The sequence below is a fragment of the Pseudorca crassidens genome, chromosome 13 (assembly GCF_039906515.1).
Source record: "Pseudorca crassidens isolate mPseCra1 chromosome 13, mPseCra1.hap1, whole genome shotgun sequence".
NCBI classification, from domain to species: domain Eukaryota; kingdom Metazoa; phylum Chordata; class Mammalia; order Artiodactyla; family Delphinidae; genus Pseudorca; species Pseudorca crassidens.
In genome coordinates, this window is record NC_090308.1 from 14,816,515 (window position 1) to 14,834,039 (window position 17,525).

The window sequence follows — 17,525 nt, forward strand, 5'->3', positions numbered from 1 at the left end:
CACTGAAAAGTAGTTCTGGATATAAAATGTATTTTGTTCCAAAGGATATTGCCACTTTCCAGCAGTCAGAAGATTTCACAACTGACCTGATGTTTCTCTGTCTGTTATTTTTTCCTTGTTATGTTTATAAAGCTCTCGTTGCATTCACAATTTTCCAGGAAATCAGTGTCAGGTAACAACCCCACCATGAAAAGCTACCTCTAGAGAGCAGTCAGCGAGTCTTATCTGGCACTGAAAGCTTGCTGGTTGGTTTTCTACATACATGTTTATTTTCAGTTCAAAGACAATATAGAAAACTCCATCGTGGAAAATGTTACCTTTTAGTTCACACTCTTTTAATCCCCCAGCCCCCATAAAATAAACATTCTAAAGTGTAAGCAGTGGGAAATAATGTAAACTCTGCGGAAACAGAAAATAAATTAGTTTCTTTCAGACTTGGTGGAGGTCCTTTTCCTGAACACTACACTCTGTTACAAACAGAATTCATCTTGAACGAAGAATAAATCTTTGGCCTATTTCACCATTTCCCCAGCATTGCGTAAGAGCATATTTCAAATTCACTTTCTTCTCCAACTGCAGCAAAAAGGCAAGGAGTAGTTTGTGTTTGTGGAGCCTGAAAAACAGGAAAAAAAAATATTTCGGTGGTTTAAGAACAGCTTTTTTCCCCTGGTGTCAAACTGTTCATATATTATAGCTCTAAAGCTGGAGACCACAAGAAAATATAAGAGCAGACAAGTGATGCTATTCACAAGACAAGGCTGGGATCATTGCTTGGAATCTTTTTACTTATGAGCAGTGGAGAATCCGATTCTGCACCACTTGGGACCGAGCCAGCATGGACACGGCAGGCAGCAGTTCTGAATTTCCTAAAAGATTTTGCTTGGGGACCGTGGCTGAAATTCCATGACTTCTAAATTTGGAATCTACAAGTTTCCAGGATCCTGTCAAGTGAGAACATCCAGGATTTTAGATTAGCAAGCCTGTTGCCTTGGATTTCAGTTTCTCTTTTATAGCAGGCACAGAGAGCAAGGTCTGAAAAATGCATTTAGGACAAGAATGGAAGTGAGTGAATCTGGAATTTCTTATTATTGTTAAAGCTTTGTTGTTTTCCCGCAAAGGGTACTAAGACTCTCTGTCACTGTGAATTCTGCAATCTCTTTAAAAAAGAAGTGATCAAGCTACATTTTAAAAAGAAAAAAGCAAACAAAACACCTAAGTACCAAAAAAAAAAAAAAATTCATCAGGAGAAATGTAAAATACAAGCACTTGGCCTTTGATCTGAATTTATACAAGGAGGAATTTATCTCCTCGGCCAAGAGTTCAAACTCGGCTGGAATACAGCGAGCCAGCCTCCCACGGATGAGGGCAGGGTCTGGAGCCAGAAGGGATGCTTTATTCCCTTCAGAACAGAAGACGGTGACCAAGGCAGGGGACTAGGAGTTTCAAATACTCCCCTGATGTCTGGTTCAAATCAGGGAAGTAAACAGAAAACAGAAGCATCGCAAGCATAGTAAACATTAACAAAAAGAAAATATCTTTGATGTTAGGAAGGGAGGTCTGCCTGGTGCGGACCTTGCCCCTCCTCTCAGTGATGCGCCAGCCTCCTGTCGGTGGCTCTGGTGACCCTAGATACGAAGCACAGTGACTACTGGGGAGGGAAGGTGGGAGAGACGAGGCTGGGCTCGGTGGAAGACCCGTGGATTGACCACATGACCTCGGTATCAACAGTTTTTATAGTTAAAGAGGCTTAGAGTCTGTGGTTCCATATTTTCAGAAAACTCAAAGGGTTGGTAAAGGTATAGAAAGTCTGAATATAAACTAAAAAAAAAATCAGAAACACAATAGCGAAGGTGCAAATGAATCAGTTGTTTATTGTTTATTCAGTGGGGAAAATTTTTTTTTAATTTGATTTAGTGTTAAATCTTTTGGAAGATAGAATATATAAGACATCCAGTCATGGTATGTGAATAATAAGAAATTACAAAGTGCCCAGGCAACGTGAGTGACCAGAGGCAGAGACTGGAGTGACGTGGCCACAAGTCAAGGGCTGCTGGCAGCAGCTAGAATCTGGAGAAGGCAAGGAAAGGAGTCTCCCCTGGAGCTTCTGGAGGGAGTGTGGCCTGCTGGCACCTTGATTTCAGCCTGCTAATACTGATTTCAGACTTCTAGCCTCTAGAACTGTGAAAGAATCAATTTCTGGTATTTTAAACCACCAAGTGATTCGTTATAGCAGCCATGGGGATAAAACACACACGCACACCCCCATAAGGGGGGTTCTCTCCTATTTATTAAACTAAGACAATTTCATTGTATTTACCCTTATGTTACTTATTGGTAATGGCACTTGGTTCTTGGCTTCCCTGTGCTGACAACCATCTTGTTTTGGTTCCCACTGTTGAATAACAGAGGTTAAAGTTAAATACACTACCAAAGTGACTTTATTATTTATTATAAATTTATTTTATTTATTTATTTATTTTTGGCTGCGTTGGGTGTTCATTGCTGCGCGTGGGCTTTCTCTAGTTGCGGTGAGCGGGTGCTACTCTCTTCATTGTGGTGCGTGGGCTTTTCATTGCGGTGGCTTCTCTTGTGGCAGAGCATGGGCTCTAGGCGTGTTGGCTTCAGTAGTTGTGGCTCGCGGGCTTCGTTCCTCCGCGGCATGTGGGATCGTCCCGGACCAGGGGCTCGAACCTGTGCCCCCTGCATTGGCAGGCGGATTCTTAACCACTGTGCCACCAGGGAAGCCCCTGAAAGTGACTTTAAAGTAAAAACGAAGTCAACCTCAGTAGTATTTGTAAAGTTGATGGCGACATATTTTGACAATTTTTTTAAAACCTGAAAAGTGAATAATTTAGAATCATTTAGATCATGAATTTTTTTTTTGAGATTTGCTTTTGAATTGAGGAGAAGTGAGTCTATTTATTTCTCTTATTAGTGAAGCTGCATGATAGTCACTGGGTGCTTATTAACCCGTTTGAATGTCTGATAAAAAATGGCTTCTGCAAAATGGAGAAAATTTCAAGTTCATAGCATTTGGTTAGAACTTTCACCTTACCTTGCAAGTTCTAATTTTTTCAAACCAACTGGTAGATTATAACTAATGACATAACTGAAGCTTTTCTCCAGGCTTTTCCAAAAGCGCATCCAAGCTTTTCTCATTGACCTATAATTTCTTATATATTATATTAACCATGTGTAAATTTAGAGTTATTAGAAAATTCATATTTTTCCAGAGTTTGATGAAATATTATTTTTCTTGCTTTATTTAAAAAAAAGTATAAGATGATTAGATCCACTGCCTCTTGGGAAGTTTCTTTTAAAAGGGAATTAATTAAGAACTTCACAACGGTTAAGCCTCAAAACATTCCATTTTAGTTAGATAACGGAGATTTAATTATCACCATCTTTTAGAGATGTTAAAGATTCCATTTTAGATTTAATTATCACAATCGTTTATTTAAGTAGCTTGGGCTTCCAGCCTATTTTGGTTCCTGCCTGGGAGTGGGAAAAGGGGCGCTCCCTCGGTCCCAAGGACAGCTTGGGGTGAGGAACTGAGGACTTTTTCTTGAAGCACAACGGTGATGAACAATTTTTGAGCTGCTTCTTGAAAAGACAGAGTTTCAAAATTAAAATCAGAGAGCCCTGGACCTCCCCCAGGAAACCCTGAAACTCTGTGGTTTACAACCTGGGGATAAGAGGCTCTGTCCACAAGCAGCGTCTGGAGATTAATTTATAATTATTAAATATCACTGAAAATTTCGGCTCGAAAGGAAGTTTAGGGAAGAAATGAGCTGGTATTATACTCCTTTTTGCGTGTGCAATTCAAGAAAAACAATTATAGCAGGGCCAGAGTCAATTTGATTCCGTACTAACCACAACTTTGCACATCAGAACAAAGTAAGGGAGTGTCTGAATCCTTCAGGAAATCTGCCAGGCTTTCTTGAGTTCATTTGAATCCTGCCAAGGCCCAGAAATATGATGAAGCTTCAAAATGAGAAACCCAAAGTGTGTGGGGGGGGAACGAAACCTCCAAATCCAATCATCTTCAAACAAAAGACTGACCAGTAATGTCACAGGATCAGTTTCACTGGGACAAACAACTCATTTTAATTAGTTCTGTTTGGTAACATCCAAAAGAATGAATCATGCCCTTAGTCTAACAATAGCGAAAGCACGACAGGGAAGCTTTGGAAAAAAGCAGCAAGAGCTCAAATTCTGGTGACTCCCGGGCACCTCCCGCTCATACGGTTTCCTAGAGGGTGAGATAAGCAGGGAAGGTGAGGAAGTGGAAGGAAAGACAGCAGCCCTCAACCGAGTGGCTTCTTCCACGTGCGACACGTCACGTCTGCAACACATTCTGCAAGGAGTAAGGAGGGTGATGCCCTGCAGCTGAGTCCAGAGAAAGAGCTGGAGCCTGACCACGATGTGAGCCAAGCAGCCCACCGGACATTTTCCCTCCTGATGCTCAAATGTGTCCGAGCTATCATCCAAGCTTTAACATTTGTATTTTGTGCATTTTTAATAGCCACAGACCTGTGACTGTTAGTACGAGTGGTCCCTGCCTGCCGTATGTGAGAGGCGACAGGAAGCAGGAAGAATGTCTGCGGGATCGTTATTCTGAAGGATACCCGAGAGGGAATGTTTGCTTTGTACAGTGGTTTTCTCTTACAGCACTGGATGGTCTGCGATTATTCAAGCAGGGTCAAGTGATGGGTTTTGAAACACTGCCTACCAAGCCTAGAACAAGGTTTGGCAATTCATACAGAAGAAAGAACCCTGGATAATTGAGTGGGAAAATGACATTCAATGAGAGACTTAAGTAAGAGATAGCTCTAGTATAGTCTGACTGAAAAGAATTTTGACAAAGTCATAGCTTTTAATACTCAATTATCTTTTGTTATTAAAAAAAATCACCTGGTTATCCCCAAATTATGGGTCTGTTCAAAGAGCTGGTTATCATCTTCCAGAATGGGCCAAAGTTCATTTACCCCGTGAAAATCTTTTGGTTTGGGAAAGAAAGGATGGGGTGAGACCGAGAGTAAGCAGATCTGGGTTGAGTCTTGGCTTTTGTACTTATCAGCTGTGCAACTCAGGCAAGTTGTTGATGTCTCTGGGCCAGAGTTTCCGCAGTTCTGAAATTTGAGGCCAGCACGACATGTGACCGTGGATGGCAAAGCATTTCCTGCTACAGCTATGGAACGAGAGGCAGGGCTGAGTAGTGGAAAGGCAGTATTATTCCTCTGCTATCTGGTGGATCAGGGCCATCCCTCAGCTACCCCCTCTTGTGACCCCAGGGGACAGGACAACACCTGCCTGCAAGGGGTGCAGTGACTGCCCACGAGAGGTGCTTAGCACAGTGCCTGGCCCATTGGAGGGAATCCCCAAAGGTCTTGACCCCCAACCCCTGCTCAGTCTTTGTTTTTAATTCTCCCTCTTTTTTTTGGCCGCACCCCGCAACATGCAGGACCTTAGTTCCCCGACCAGGGATCGGACCCATGCCCCCTGCAGTGGCAGTGTGCAGTCTCAACCACTGGAGGTCCCCCTGCTCAGTCTTCGAACAAAGTCCAGAGGGATACTTGTCAGAGAACTTGAACACAAGGATTTAGATGTAGGTACTGGTAAAGCTAAGGACACGCCACCTGGCATTACCTGAGCCCCAACTGCAATAATTAAGGCATAAACGCATTTATATGACCTGTTTGGAGAGCAAATAAAAATGGACCAAAAGGCTGGAAAAATACTCATCTATCTGAGAGAGATGACAGAATTACACACACTTGTTCTGGAGAAAAATGACAAGTGGCAGAAATGTAGCATAATGGGTTGACATGACAAGGGAAATGAGTCTGGACACGGGTCAACTCAAAGTTTAAGAGGAATGATATTGTGATTTTCCCAAGGCCTGGCTGGGAAACCCAAGACATTCACACACACACGCACATGCACAGTCATATCAAAAGACCAAAATAACTCTGTTATCAAAGGTCAAGTTTATGGGCTTCCCTGTTAAGTTAGTCTCCGTTAGTTCATTTTCTGGAGTTTTCTTTTTCAGACATGACAAAAGATTTGAAATGTGATTGTGGTTAAAACTAAATACAGCTCCCACTCATCAGCAAAAAACACATACAAACACCACCAAACACCACACACACAACCCAAACCAAACAATCCCACAACTTGTATTAATGTGTCTCTTACCTTCCTCATCATAGCCTAAGTCTTCAGTGTTCTAGTAACAAAGACTTGCAAAAAAAAAGAAAAAAAAAATCTCCCCACGTTCACTACTGATAGTCAGACAAACAAATGCGGGAGTCCTGTGTGCTCGGCTCAGGGCGTAACTCAGGGACAACTGGAAAGGAGGGTCTTTAGGTCAAGCAAGGTCATCTGGAAGGCCCAGAATGTACTGGCAAGAGGGACGGGTGCTGGGCGAAGGAACCGGAACAGGAGGCAGTAGGGAGAAGGAATGGGGGTGTTTATGGGGAAGGAATGCGTCTTGAGAATATGGTGAGGAATTGTCTGATATATGGGATGGGGAAAAGCAGCTCCAATTCTCTGAGACTTCTGACTGGGAGTTTCCCAGGGAGGAGGGTTGCAGCGGGGGGGGCGGGGGGGTCCTTTTTCTTCGTGATGGGAAGCTGGGACAGAAGCCAGCAGGTGTGCCTGCGGCTGCAGGACCGAGGCACAGACGTGAATGAGACCAAAGGCCCCCCGCTGTGGGCCGCCTAAGCCAGCGCCAAGACAAGTCCAACCCTCTTATACTGCGCAGACCCTGAATCATCAAGGGCTCTAATTTCTGCTGCCCTGTCCTTCCTGTGACTCACAGGACCCTTGGACGTAGACGATCTGTCCCACCTCTATGAATCTTTCCAGTGGTATGAGAGCCCAATCCCCCTGTTGTGCGACAGTGTTATGGGTTAGATTGTGTCCCCAAAAGGTACGTTGAAGTCCTGACCCCTAGTACCTCTGAGAGTGACCTTAACTGGAAACAGGGTCTTTGCAGATATAATCAAGTTAAGAAGAGGTCAATAAGGTGGGCCGCAATTCAATGCAACTGGTGTCCTTTAAGGAAGACAGAGACACACAGGGAGACAGAGGAATGTCAAGGATCAATGGGCACTACCAGGAGTTAGGAAGAGGCCAGGAGGGATTCTGCCAGAATCTCAGAGAGTGCATAGCCCGGATGACACCTTGACTTTGGACTTTTGGCCTCCAGAACTGTGGGAGAACAAATGTCTGTCGTTTAAGCTGCCCAGTTGTGACACTGTTATGGCAGCCCCAGGAAATGATCATACTGGAGTCCTCCATCACATGATTCTAACTCTGTAGCAAGAGATACGTGGGATGAAGGTATAGTTGGTATAGTTAATGACAGAAGATATTAGTTTTAATTCTCGAAAAAGAATTTACAGGGCTCCTTTGTTATAGCAAGAGATGCCTTAAAACAAATCCATATTCAGAGACAGTGTGACTGACTTTCACTGGAATCGGGTCCAGGCACACCAAGGACCTGACCATCTCACTGCATATCCACACCCAGGAGTGACCCAGGGCATGGCTGTAACCTGGTAGGAATTCACAGTAACCAAGTGAGGAAATTACTTATCAGACCATTTCTGTAATAAACATCAGAAAAAGCAAACAAAATAAAACTAAAAGAGATTTGAACTAGGGAAAAAAGAAAGAAAGAAAAAGTAAAAAGCACAATAGCGTACCTGAATTGAGTCCTGTGAAAATCCTGTTCACTTAGAACAAGCCTTTAACTTGCTCTGTTTCCGTATCAAGATCGATGTCATAGAAGCAGGGCCGAGTCGGCAGTCCTGGCATGGTGCTCATCTGGGGGAGAGAACAAAAGATTATATATTAGCCAGTGCTGCAAGGGGATCACGCCGGATACTGTACATCTAACGACATAAACTTACTATATAATTCAATTCAGTCTCATGTAACTTTGGGTTATATATACATGTATATTTTTAAATTCACCATCTGCTATTCCAATCTTTGTTTAAGGAAATGAAATCCCTCCATGGTCCCACAGCATACCATAGCTCCAAAACAGTGATTTTCAAACTCTTTTTACTAAGTCAAATCTTAGTGCTGAAGCCCAGCAAAGATAAGCCCCTCTGGCTGAAGGGGACAGTGGGTGTGGAAGGAATGAATAATGAATAACCCCCAAGACACATTTCGGTAAAATCTTCAACTCCTGGAGCACAGTTTGAAAACTCCTGTTCTCCAGATAGCTGGCCTACTTTACTAGCAGTAACTGTCGTTTATTGAGAACTTACTATGTGCTAGGCACTGTGTAAATGCTTTTTTTTGCATCGTCCCCCAAACTCAATGAGGTAGATACTTTTATCGTTTCCATGTTACAAGGAAGGAAATGGAGGTTTAGAGGTGTTAAGTCATTTGCCCAAGGCCACACAGGTAATAAACAGCAAAATGGGAAATTGGACTCCACATTTGTAATCTCAAATTACTCATATAACCACCACCACCACTGCTGCCTCCACCACCGTTTGGGCACTCTATACTCAGAATTTTACATAGATAATAACTTGAGTTCCCCATCACCCTTAGAGGTAGGCACTCATTTTAGCCTCACTTTACTGATGAGGACAGAGGACATTTAGGCACAAAGGCATGGGCTCAAGGATACACAGCTGGTCAGTGGTGGAGACGGAATTAAAACCAGGCCTGTGCTTCTCACTGCTTTGCTGCACTGTGTCTAGATCGGTTTTGCAAAAAGCGCTTTGTCCACCTGCACCAGAGACCCCCGGTGACGAGCTGGGGAAGCTGGCCGGTTTCCCCTGGTGATGCTGACACACTAAACACGGGTCTAGAACCCGGAGTGTGAGGATTTTGGATGAGCTGCTCTTTATCGATTTTAGTATTCCCACTTCTTCTCACCAGCCTGGAAGTTCTCAACACCAAAGGAACCCAGATAAGGCCTCTGTCACAGACCTCCGGTCTCTCACTCTCAAGGTCCTTTTTTGTAGGGACAGGATTTCTCTGACGCCCACTCTTCCCCCCGACGATGCTGACAGACTCTCGCTACTCAGACTGGGGTCTGTGGACCAGGGGCATCGGTATCACCCAGGAGCTTGTGGGAAACTCAGGATCTCAGGGCCCACCTGCGGCCCACTGAATCAGAATCTGCAATTTCAGCATATCTCCAGGAGATCTGTGAGCACGTCTCCATCTGAGAAGCCCCGGCTTAGTCAATATGGCCTAGGATGCCTCCCCCCACTCCCTTTAGCCCCAGGAAAGGGAGCTCCTGGGGAAGGGGGTGAGGTGCTGGGGAGGAAGGAGAGAAGAAAGCCCTTTCACCCCTGACCAAGTGCTGCTACTTCTTCCCGGCCCGAGCTCAGGTCGAGGAGGAAACCCGTGCACCTGCGGCCTCATAACCACCTGGGCTATGAGAGTGTGAGTGAGGTGGGTCCACGTGGCCAGACACATAAACACTGTGGTATACGGTGGCCAGCTCCTGTCTTGCTGATTGCACAGGACTGCCCTTTAGTATATTATGGGCTAAAAAGGCTTCTGAGGCCTGCCTGGAATACAGGCACCACTGACAGCATGTCTTCAGGATTTTCTGTGCTCTGGGTTTCGAGCAATGAACTACAAATAAAGTTCTGGCGCACAACCTGCTTGTAGGTGGGGATTTCCTGTACTTTAAAACTTTAGGTATGTGGATGGCTACTTCTCCTCCTGAGGTTTCTGTTCCTAGCAGGGGGGTAACATTTTTCTCTGGTTACTACAGTCGCTGCTCCTAGGAGACCCCAGAAAGAAACCCACGCTTAATGTTTTAGCCCTGAAACATCAAACACAAAGGACATCGGTGGGAACTGTTCATATTTTTTCCAGTTTCCTGGGCTACAAAACTCATACCAGTTACTCTACAACAATTTTCCTACCTAACCGCGTTCTGACATGAGCATTTTAAGATGCCTTTATAATCTGTGTGGGGATATGGATTTGGAAAAAGGAACCAGCGTTTTATAGTTTAAGGAACGAGTGACCGCATTCAGCCACAGTGAAGCTGCTCCGTCGCTAATTTAAAATAAGTCTCTAGGTCGAAGGTATCGGGTGAGGATGCTACCCAGACTTGACTGCTGCTGCTTCTGAGGCTGCAACACTATTCACTCCAGGGCAGAATTCAGTATGAGGCAGATCATATCTAAATCCACATGAGGTGAGAAAACCCAGGAAGAAGCCCGAAGGCAGTGCATGTGGGTTCAGCTGAGCAAAGTTATAATGGAAGTTTCTATTGTGGATAACACAATTGCACTGCCTGCTTGTTTACAAGCTTTTTTAACAGACATGAAAATTCAGCTTTGCACCATTCACTTTTAGCTGGTGCAAGACCAAGACCGACAAAGGCAGTGGGATTTGCACGCTTCCTGGAGCTGAACCACAGGCTGCAGTGACTCAGCGCGTGCATCTTTGGGTCATTCTGATACTGTCACAAAACTGGGAGCTTTTCTAAGTAGCCAAAATATTAAATGCCAGGAAGTATGAAATGTCTTTCCTCTATTTTCAACTTACTTCTCTCAAATGGGAGAAAAATGAGATCAATCAGAAGACTCCCATGTTCCTTTCCAATGATGCAATCGTCACTTTCAAGAATCAAGAATCCCTACTTATTCGGGATGAGCAACAACTGACCAGGAACCATGTGGAGTGTGCTGAGCTGGGGGACTCCCAGCCCTGGAGACAAAGCCACCTCCAGTCCATCTATGTTTAAAATAAAAGTCCTGCTGAGCAGACACAGTATGGAATTATGTTAACAAGACCTTACACATTCGCATCAGATTCTCTCCCAATAAAAAACACTGTTACCAAAGGATTGGAGCCCCTAGACAAGAGTCAGCAGAGCAGTGCAGGAAAGAAGAATTCGGACAGCCCTTGGCAGTTGACCTCTGGGCCCACGCCTGGGGTCAGTGGTGATCTCTGTTGACTTATTTGTGTGCCCTTGAAGAAGGCCTCCTGCTTAAAATAATGAGGGGCCACTAAATCATACTTACTTGTCATGCTGCCTTAATGGATTCTTTTACAAAGGCTGAAAAGCATGGGCTTTTGCCCTTCATGCGCCTAATTTTACCTACAATGAATCTTCCAAATCTTTGATTTCGGGTTAAGCTTATTTTGGAGAAACGACGAGTTATAGGAATAGCCTTTATAAACATTCATTAACACCAGCAAAGAGAAAATAGTCATACACCTAAAACTTGTCATTCAGAAGTAAGGGTAAAACACTCTTAGAATGAGTAGAAAAATTACCTAAATATCTGCTTCATAAAGTGATAGTATCATACTTACCACTTAACCAAAATATCGTTGTAGTTAATTTTGTTGTGTTTGTGAAATAATTTCTTTTCTGACTTCTCCCTAAATCTACTGCTTTTTCCTACTGGATAAATCATTCAGATTTGTTGTAATTCAGAAAAGAAATAAGCATTTGAACTCACTGTTCCTTCAGTTCATGATCTAAAAGGGAATCCCTTCTATACATTTCTTTCCTCCACCAATATGGCCGAACACCCATCATCTTGTTCCAAAAATTTAAGAACAACCAAAAAAGGGACTTCCCTGGTGGTCCAGTGGTAAAGAATCCCCCTTCCAATGCAGGGGATGCGGGTTCGATCCCTGGTCAGGGAACTAAGATCCCATATGCTGCGGGGCAACTACGCCCGTGTGCCACACTACAGAGCCCACGAGCCCTGGAGCCTGCGTGCCGCAACTAGAGAGAGAAAACCCGCACACCACAACTAGAGAGAAGCCCGAGAGCTGCAAGGAAGAGCCCATGCACCGCAACGAAAGATCCCGCATGCCTCAACGAAGATACTGCATACCGCAACTAAGACCCAACACAGCCAAAAAAAAAAAAAAACAAAAAAAAACAAAAAAAAAACCACCAAAGAGACTACAATGGTTAACTACACGATGATGCAATTTAAATAAAAAGATTCTTTTTGATGAAATAATAACTCAAACATTTAAACTCTTGAGCAAAAGTATTTTCTGAATTATAAGTACAGTGCCTCGGGAAGCCCAAGGACTGGATTTTTTGTCTCTTCCCTTCTCCCTCTTCTTTGGACACGAGGGACAGAACTGTTTACATCTAATGGTCATTTAGATAATTAAACTAAGATGATGCAAGAGGAAAAATGGCCGGTATAAACATCAAGCAAAAGGAAAGAAGAGAGGTATTAAAAATCATGATAGGGCTTCCCTGGTGGCGCACTGGTTGAGAGTCCGCCTGCCGATGCAGGGGACACGGGTTCGTGCCCCGGTCTGGGAAGATCCCACATGCCGCGGAGCGGCTGGGCCCGTGAGCCATGGCCGCTGAGCCTGCGCGTCCGGAGCCTGTGCTCCGCAACGGGAGAGGTCGCAACAGTGAGAGGCCCGCGTACCGCAAAAAAAAAAAAAAAAAATCATGATAATGAAAACAGTGCTGCTACCACTGGGATTCCACTTGCTTGACTTAGTGGTGACGGAGGCTCTGGGATTTCTTTCTGGGTTAGGTAACATTCACCTGCACGGCCCGTGACTGCCAGGGATGCTCTGGGCGCTTGGGGGCGTGTCCTATCAGAGTGCCTGTTATCTTTCCTGGTGGCCAGCGACTGCCTGTTCCTGTGCGAAAGGGCAGTGAGGCTTTATGCAACCCACAGTCCTTTGCTGAGCACTCACTATGGGGATACCAAGGTGACCAGGACCTGGTTCCTGCTTCCAAAGGGACAGACCATTAAGCAGATCATTGGAGTCGAGTCACTTTTTACTTTTCAGTTAAAAGAAAATCTTTTTCATTCTTTGCTTTTCATATAAAAAGAATGAACATAATAAATTCTTAATGTCTGACTTTCGAAGATGGAAGTCAAGTTCAATCACTGTAAAGATGACTCTATCGTGTTCACATCCTGGAGCAGTATCACGGAGCTCCGACTATTCCAATTTATTTCAATGGCGCTGAATAAAAGACTGAGCAAGTACAGTTATTTCTCTCTTCTTTTGTAAAGCAAACTATAACTCTTAGTGGTAAGAAGCCTGTTCCAAACTAACTTTTCCATTAGTTAGAAAAAACTTACTTTCAACAAAAGACACTTTCAAAAAGAAAATACTTTCAACTGAAAAGTAATAAATAATAGAACTAAAAAGCCACGTCTTGCTCTCCTAATACTATTTCCTGGAGGTGACCCCTGTAAACAATGTCTTGTGCAAACTCCCAAGAAATGTTCTATTCTTATATAAGCCATGTGACTATATAACATGTATTTATGTAGTTACGTACAGAAACTGGAAAATTCCACATGTACAATTCTGAAATCTGATTCTCAGGGAGAGTAAAACTTAAAAGAGGCAACTGGGGTAATTTCTAAACAAAGGAATGTGGCTGGAGTGGGGAGACCCAGGAAGAGTTGTTGCCAACACATTCTACAGTTGACCCTTGAACCACGTGGGGTTAGGGGCACTGATACCCAGCAGGGTTGAAAATCCAAGGATAATTTTTAGTTGGCCCTTGGTAGCCGAGGTTCCTCCCTATCCGCAGATTCAACCAGTGCAGGTCGTGGATTGCTGAGACTGATATACTACTGTCATATTTAGATGGAAAAAAATCTGTATAGAAGTGGACCCGCCCTGTTCTAACCCCTGTTCTTCAAGGATCAACTGTAAAGTCAATGCGCCCTGCCTTTTGGAAAATGAGAGATTAGGGAGAGTTCTTTAGAAGAAAAGAAAAATAAATGCGAGCAGGGCGTCTGACCTACTGGATATTGACAAAGGAAACGAAGAAGTTCAGCACGTTTCATGCATCTCAAATATTACAATGGACTAAGAGCTTTCAGTTCAAAGACCACTCGGCATTTGAGTGCATCTTTCCCCCACCAAATAATTTATTTTTCTTTTTTTGTTCTGATTTTAAGGACGGTATCCTTAGTCAGCTTTCAACTATGCTTGCCAGGAAAGCCCCATGCTGGCTTGCTCAGTAAGACGCTGTCCTTCCTGTTTCCGTGCCTGGAAGACCAGAGGTGGCATAATGCAGCCCCAGGGCTTCTCTCTATTGTCCTCTTGGTGTTGGCTTCATCCCCAGGCTTTCTTCTCTGTGTGGGCAGCTCCAAGCCACATCATAGCCACACCCTGTGATATCCAGTGCGAGAAAGAACGTCCTCTTCAGCGACTCATTTTTTCCCCCCTGATTCCTTTCTTTTATTTACCAATTTTCAAAACAATAGTTTGGTACCCAGTGGTAGTACCTCTGGGACTCTGCTAAGTGCTTTCCATGTCTGTATCTCATTTAATTCCAACAATTCCACAAGGTGCATGTTATTACAGCTTCATTATCCCCAATTTGCAGATTAGGAAAACAAGACGAGGAAAAGCATAATAACGCAAATCACACGGCTAACAGCTGGTTGAGCTGGAATTCAAAAGCAGACAGTGTGACCCCAAAGTCCTAGCTCTAACCACTGAACCCTACTGCCACTGCCTCCCTTACATCATGGCATTTAGTGTCGCTGCCCCTCGGTGGCAACATGTCTGCTGCAACTGCACAAAGAAATGTTATGAGCTGCCTTTGCAATGGGAATACACGTCCTATCAAACTACTGAGATTTCAGCTACAATATTTGTGTAAATAAATTTATATGAATTGTAAAGAAAATTCATTTACTTTACAATTTTAGTCTTGATTCCTTTTAAACTTTAATATTTATGCAAGAAAACGTTACACAGCTTACACCCGGGGTAGTATCTTCCAAATTACATCTTAGTCACAGTAGTCAGCAGTGAGTAAAATAATACCTTATGACTGTTAAACATTGCTACTGTTTACCAACCAATTGGTTCCTCTCTCACTTACTTTGTTCTTATTCATTCATCGTATGCTTTGATCTTATCCATTGCCAAAATGATAGATAAAGGTCATATCTACACAGGTGTTACACTGTTCACATCTCACTCTTCCATTTCCATTGGGGGGCGGTGGAGATTCTTCCCCATCTCTCCTCATTTCACCATAAGGACCACAGCTGAGGCTGCCAACAGCCCTGTGAGACAGGTGAGGTGGGAGAGGTCTGTGTAGCCCCACTGAGAGGTGTGGAAGTGGCCTCAGGACAGTTGTGTGACTTTCCCTGGACCAGTTAGGAACGGGAACGTCGAGCACAAAGGCTGGAAGAGGTAACCGAAGTCTGACGGGCAGCAGTAACCCAGGTGGCTCTGAGGGGTGAGGGGAAGGGCCCCGTTCCTGTACTGCCAGTGGACCTGGGTAAGTTACATCACTGAGTCTTGGTTCTGTACCTGGAAATACACTATGAATATAAACAGATCTATGTTATAGGCTCTATTTCAAAATTAAAATGGGATAAAGTAAGAAAGGACCCTAGTTTAGTGTGTAATACACAATGGATACAATTGTTATTTTATTATAGAAGGTACAACTATAATTGTCTCTATGAAGTACAGTGCTGTTATTATGATAGACACAGAAAAAGGAGACTTGAAAACAAATCTGAACTGTGAATAATCATATGTTTCTTTTATAAGAAAAAAAGGGTTCATTAGTTTTGAGATTTCCCCCTAATTTTTCCTGCTCTATAAACAATTTAAAACAGCCCCTTTCTGTTGTTTCTACTAATGACAATCAAATCTGATGCTACACCCAATAACCAAGACCTAAGTATCAAGTAATCAGGGGCCTCTGACTGATGACAAATGTTATTTTAAGAGAGAAACCTTCAGAAGTGTGATGAGCTAAAAACAAGTATGATTTTAAACTGAGTTCAGTCTTTAGGAAGAGGGGATTACTCTTTCTGTGTAGGCCAGAGAAGATGCTGTGAAGAGAAGCACAAATTCAATTCTTTACACACTGCTCCTCTCTGCCTGAACTTTTGCAGTGTTTCCTCTCCAGCCTTTCGATGGACAGGTGGCATGCCAGGAGAACCCTGCCAGCCTTGGCAAAACAAACCAATTTTATAACGTTTCATTGTTTGGAAACTCAATATCAAGCAATCAAATTCTGGTTTCTGAGAAGCTCATCTTCTGAAAATGAACTGTGATGTTCTGGGCATGCGTTTTATCCCAAGGTCCTATTAGCAATTAAGTCATTATTCTGTAACTCCTGGAAGAAGAGAGAAGATGAAGGGGAAGGGAAGAGAAGGAGGAGGGCGGGGCGGGGTGGGGGGTGTCACGAAAACTGCCTTTACTTAGCTGAGCTGGTCCTTTTCTCCACAGAGGAGCTTGTTACAGAAGACACAGCTGCCCATGTAATTTAGCATTTCCCTTTTCTTCCCCCCGCCCCTCCTCCAACCCCGGCAAGGCTCCTCCCCAGAGATAATAAGCTGCTGCAGCAGCAGGAAAACAGAACAAGACAGAGGGAAATTGTATCCATTATTTTAATGTCCCCTTTATGGCTCTCTTGGGACAGAGGCAAAGGAGTGGTCTGGGGGAGCCTGGATGGGGAGGGGAGGAGTTATCTCATCTAATGTTTACTAACCGGACACTTGGCCGGCCAAGGTTTGACCAGGAAACTGAATTAGGAAAGAATTCATGACCACCCTGCCACCTAATTTAACTATTTTAAATACTAGAGGCCTATATGGTTCTGCCATCTCTCTCTTCTTTTTTTAAATTTTTTTCCTTTAGGTGGTTCAGACCAGATCCCAGCTGAACGCTCAGGACCTCAGATTGGGTCTATATACAGTATGTTATGGACTGAACTGTGTTCCCCCCGCTCCCCCTGCCAAATCTATATGTTCAAGCCCCAACCTCCAACATGAGGTCACAAGGGTGGAACCTTTATCCAGTAGGGCTGGTGTCCCTCTAAGAGGAACAGCCCAGAGATGCACGGGCACAGAAGAAAGGCCTCAGGAGAAACCAACCCTGATGACACCCTGGTCTTGGTCTTCTGGTCTCCAGAACTTGGAGAAAATAAACCTGCTGTTTGAGCAGTCCAGTCCACGGTACATTACTATGGCAGGCCTAGCAAATGAACACGTCGTACTTATGTGGGTATTTCCTTCCCTCTACAAACTTCCATGAATATCCACAAAACATGTTTTCCTCACTTTACCTTTCTCCAATTCCTGGACGGAAAGAGTCCTAACTGGGCTACGTGCAAAGGCTTCTCTAAACAGCACGCCTTTTCTCACTGCAAGGGCAGACGATAATTAAAGGACTTGGCGGGTAGAGATCCTGCCTGGGAGGTGAGCACCCCGCTGTCCCTCCCGCGTTTTCCCCTTCTTCACCCGGCTTCCCCAACACGGCAGGGATGCTGCAGCTGTCAGACCTGCTTCCTCTGGATTAATGCAGTGGGAGAAAAAGAAAACTGTGGACCAAGTATCTTGAAATCACTCATAAATCATGTACCTTGCTCTCTTTCTGTTTCTCACAAACACACAGCATGTGTTAAAAGTAAGGAGAAACATCAAGAGAGCAACATGATGGATTTCTATTTTGTAAATCTAATTTTTATCAAAGTAAATCATGTACGTGGCTTAAAAGGTCACATTGTCCCTCAAGGCATACTATAAAAA

General features: G+C 43.9%; 1 protein-coding gene across 5 annotated transcripts in view; it reads right to left on the minus strand.

Moving 5' to 3' along the window:
• Positions 1-246: 246 nt before the first annotated feature.
• Positions 247-17,525, minus strand: part of MTHFD1L (methylenetetrahydrofolate dehydrogenase (NADP+ dependent) 1 like) — a 196,601-nt gene continuing 179,322 nt past the window's right edge. For 2 of the 5 annotated variants that reach the window (XM_067701770.1, XM_067701764.1), the window contains exons 27-28: positions 7,713-7,833; positions 247-613 (exon numbers count right to left, since the gene is read on the minus strand). In XM_067701770.1, coding sequence (XP_067557871.1) covers positions 7,744-7,833 — 90 coding nt within the window. In that variant the 3' untranslated portion in view covers positions 247-613; positions 7,713-7,743. Of the gene's footprint in view, positions 614-2,432; positions 2,836-7,712; positions 7,834-15,808; positions 15,944-17,525 lie in introns of those variants that run through there. The other 3 variants (XM_067701766.1, XM_067701765.1, XM_067701769.1) reach the window with 3 other exon arrangements.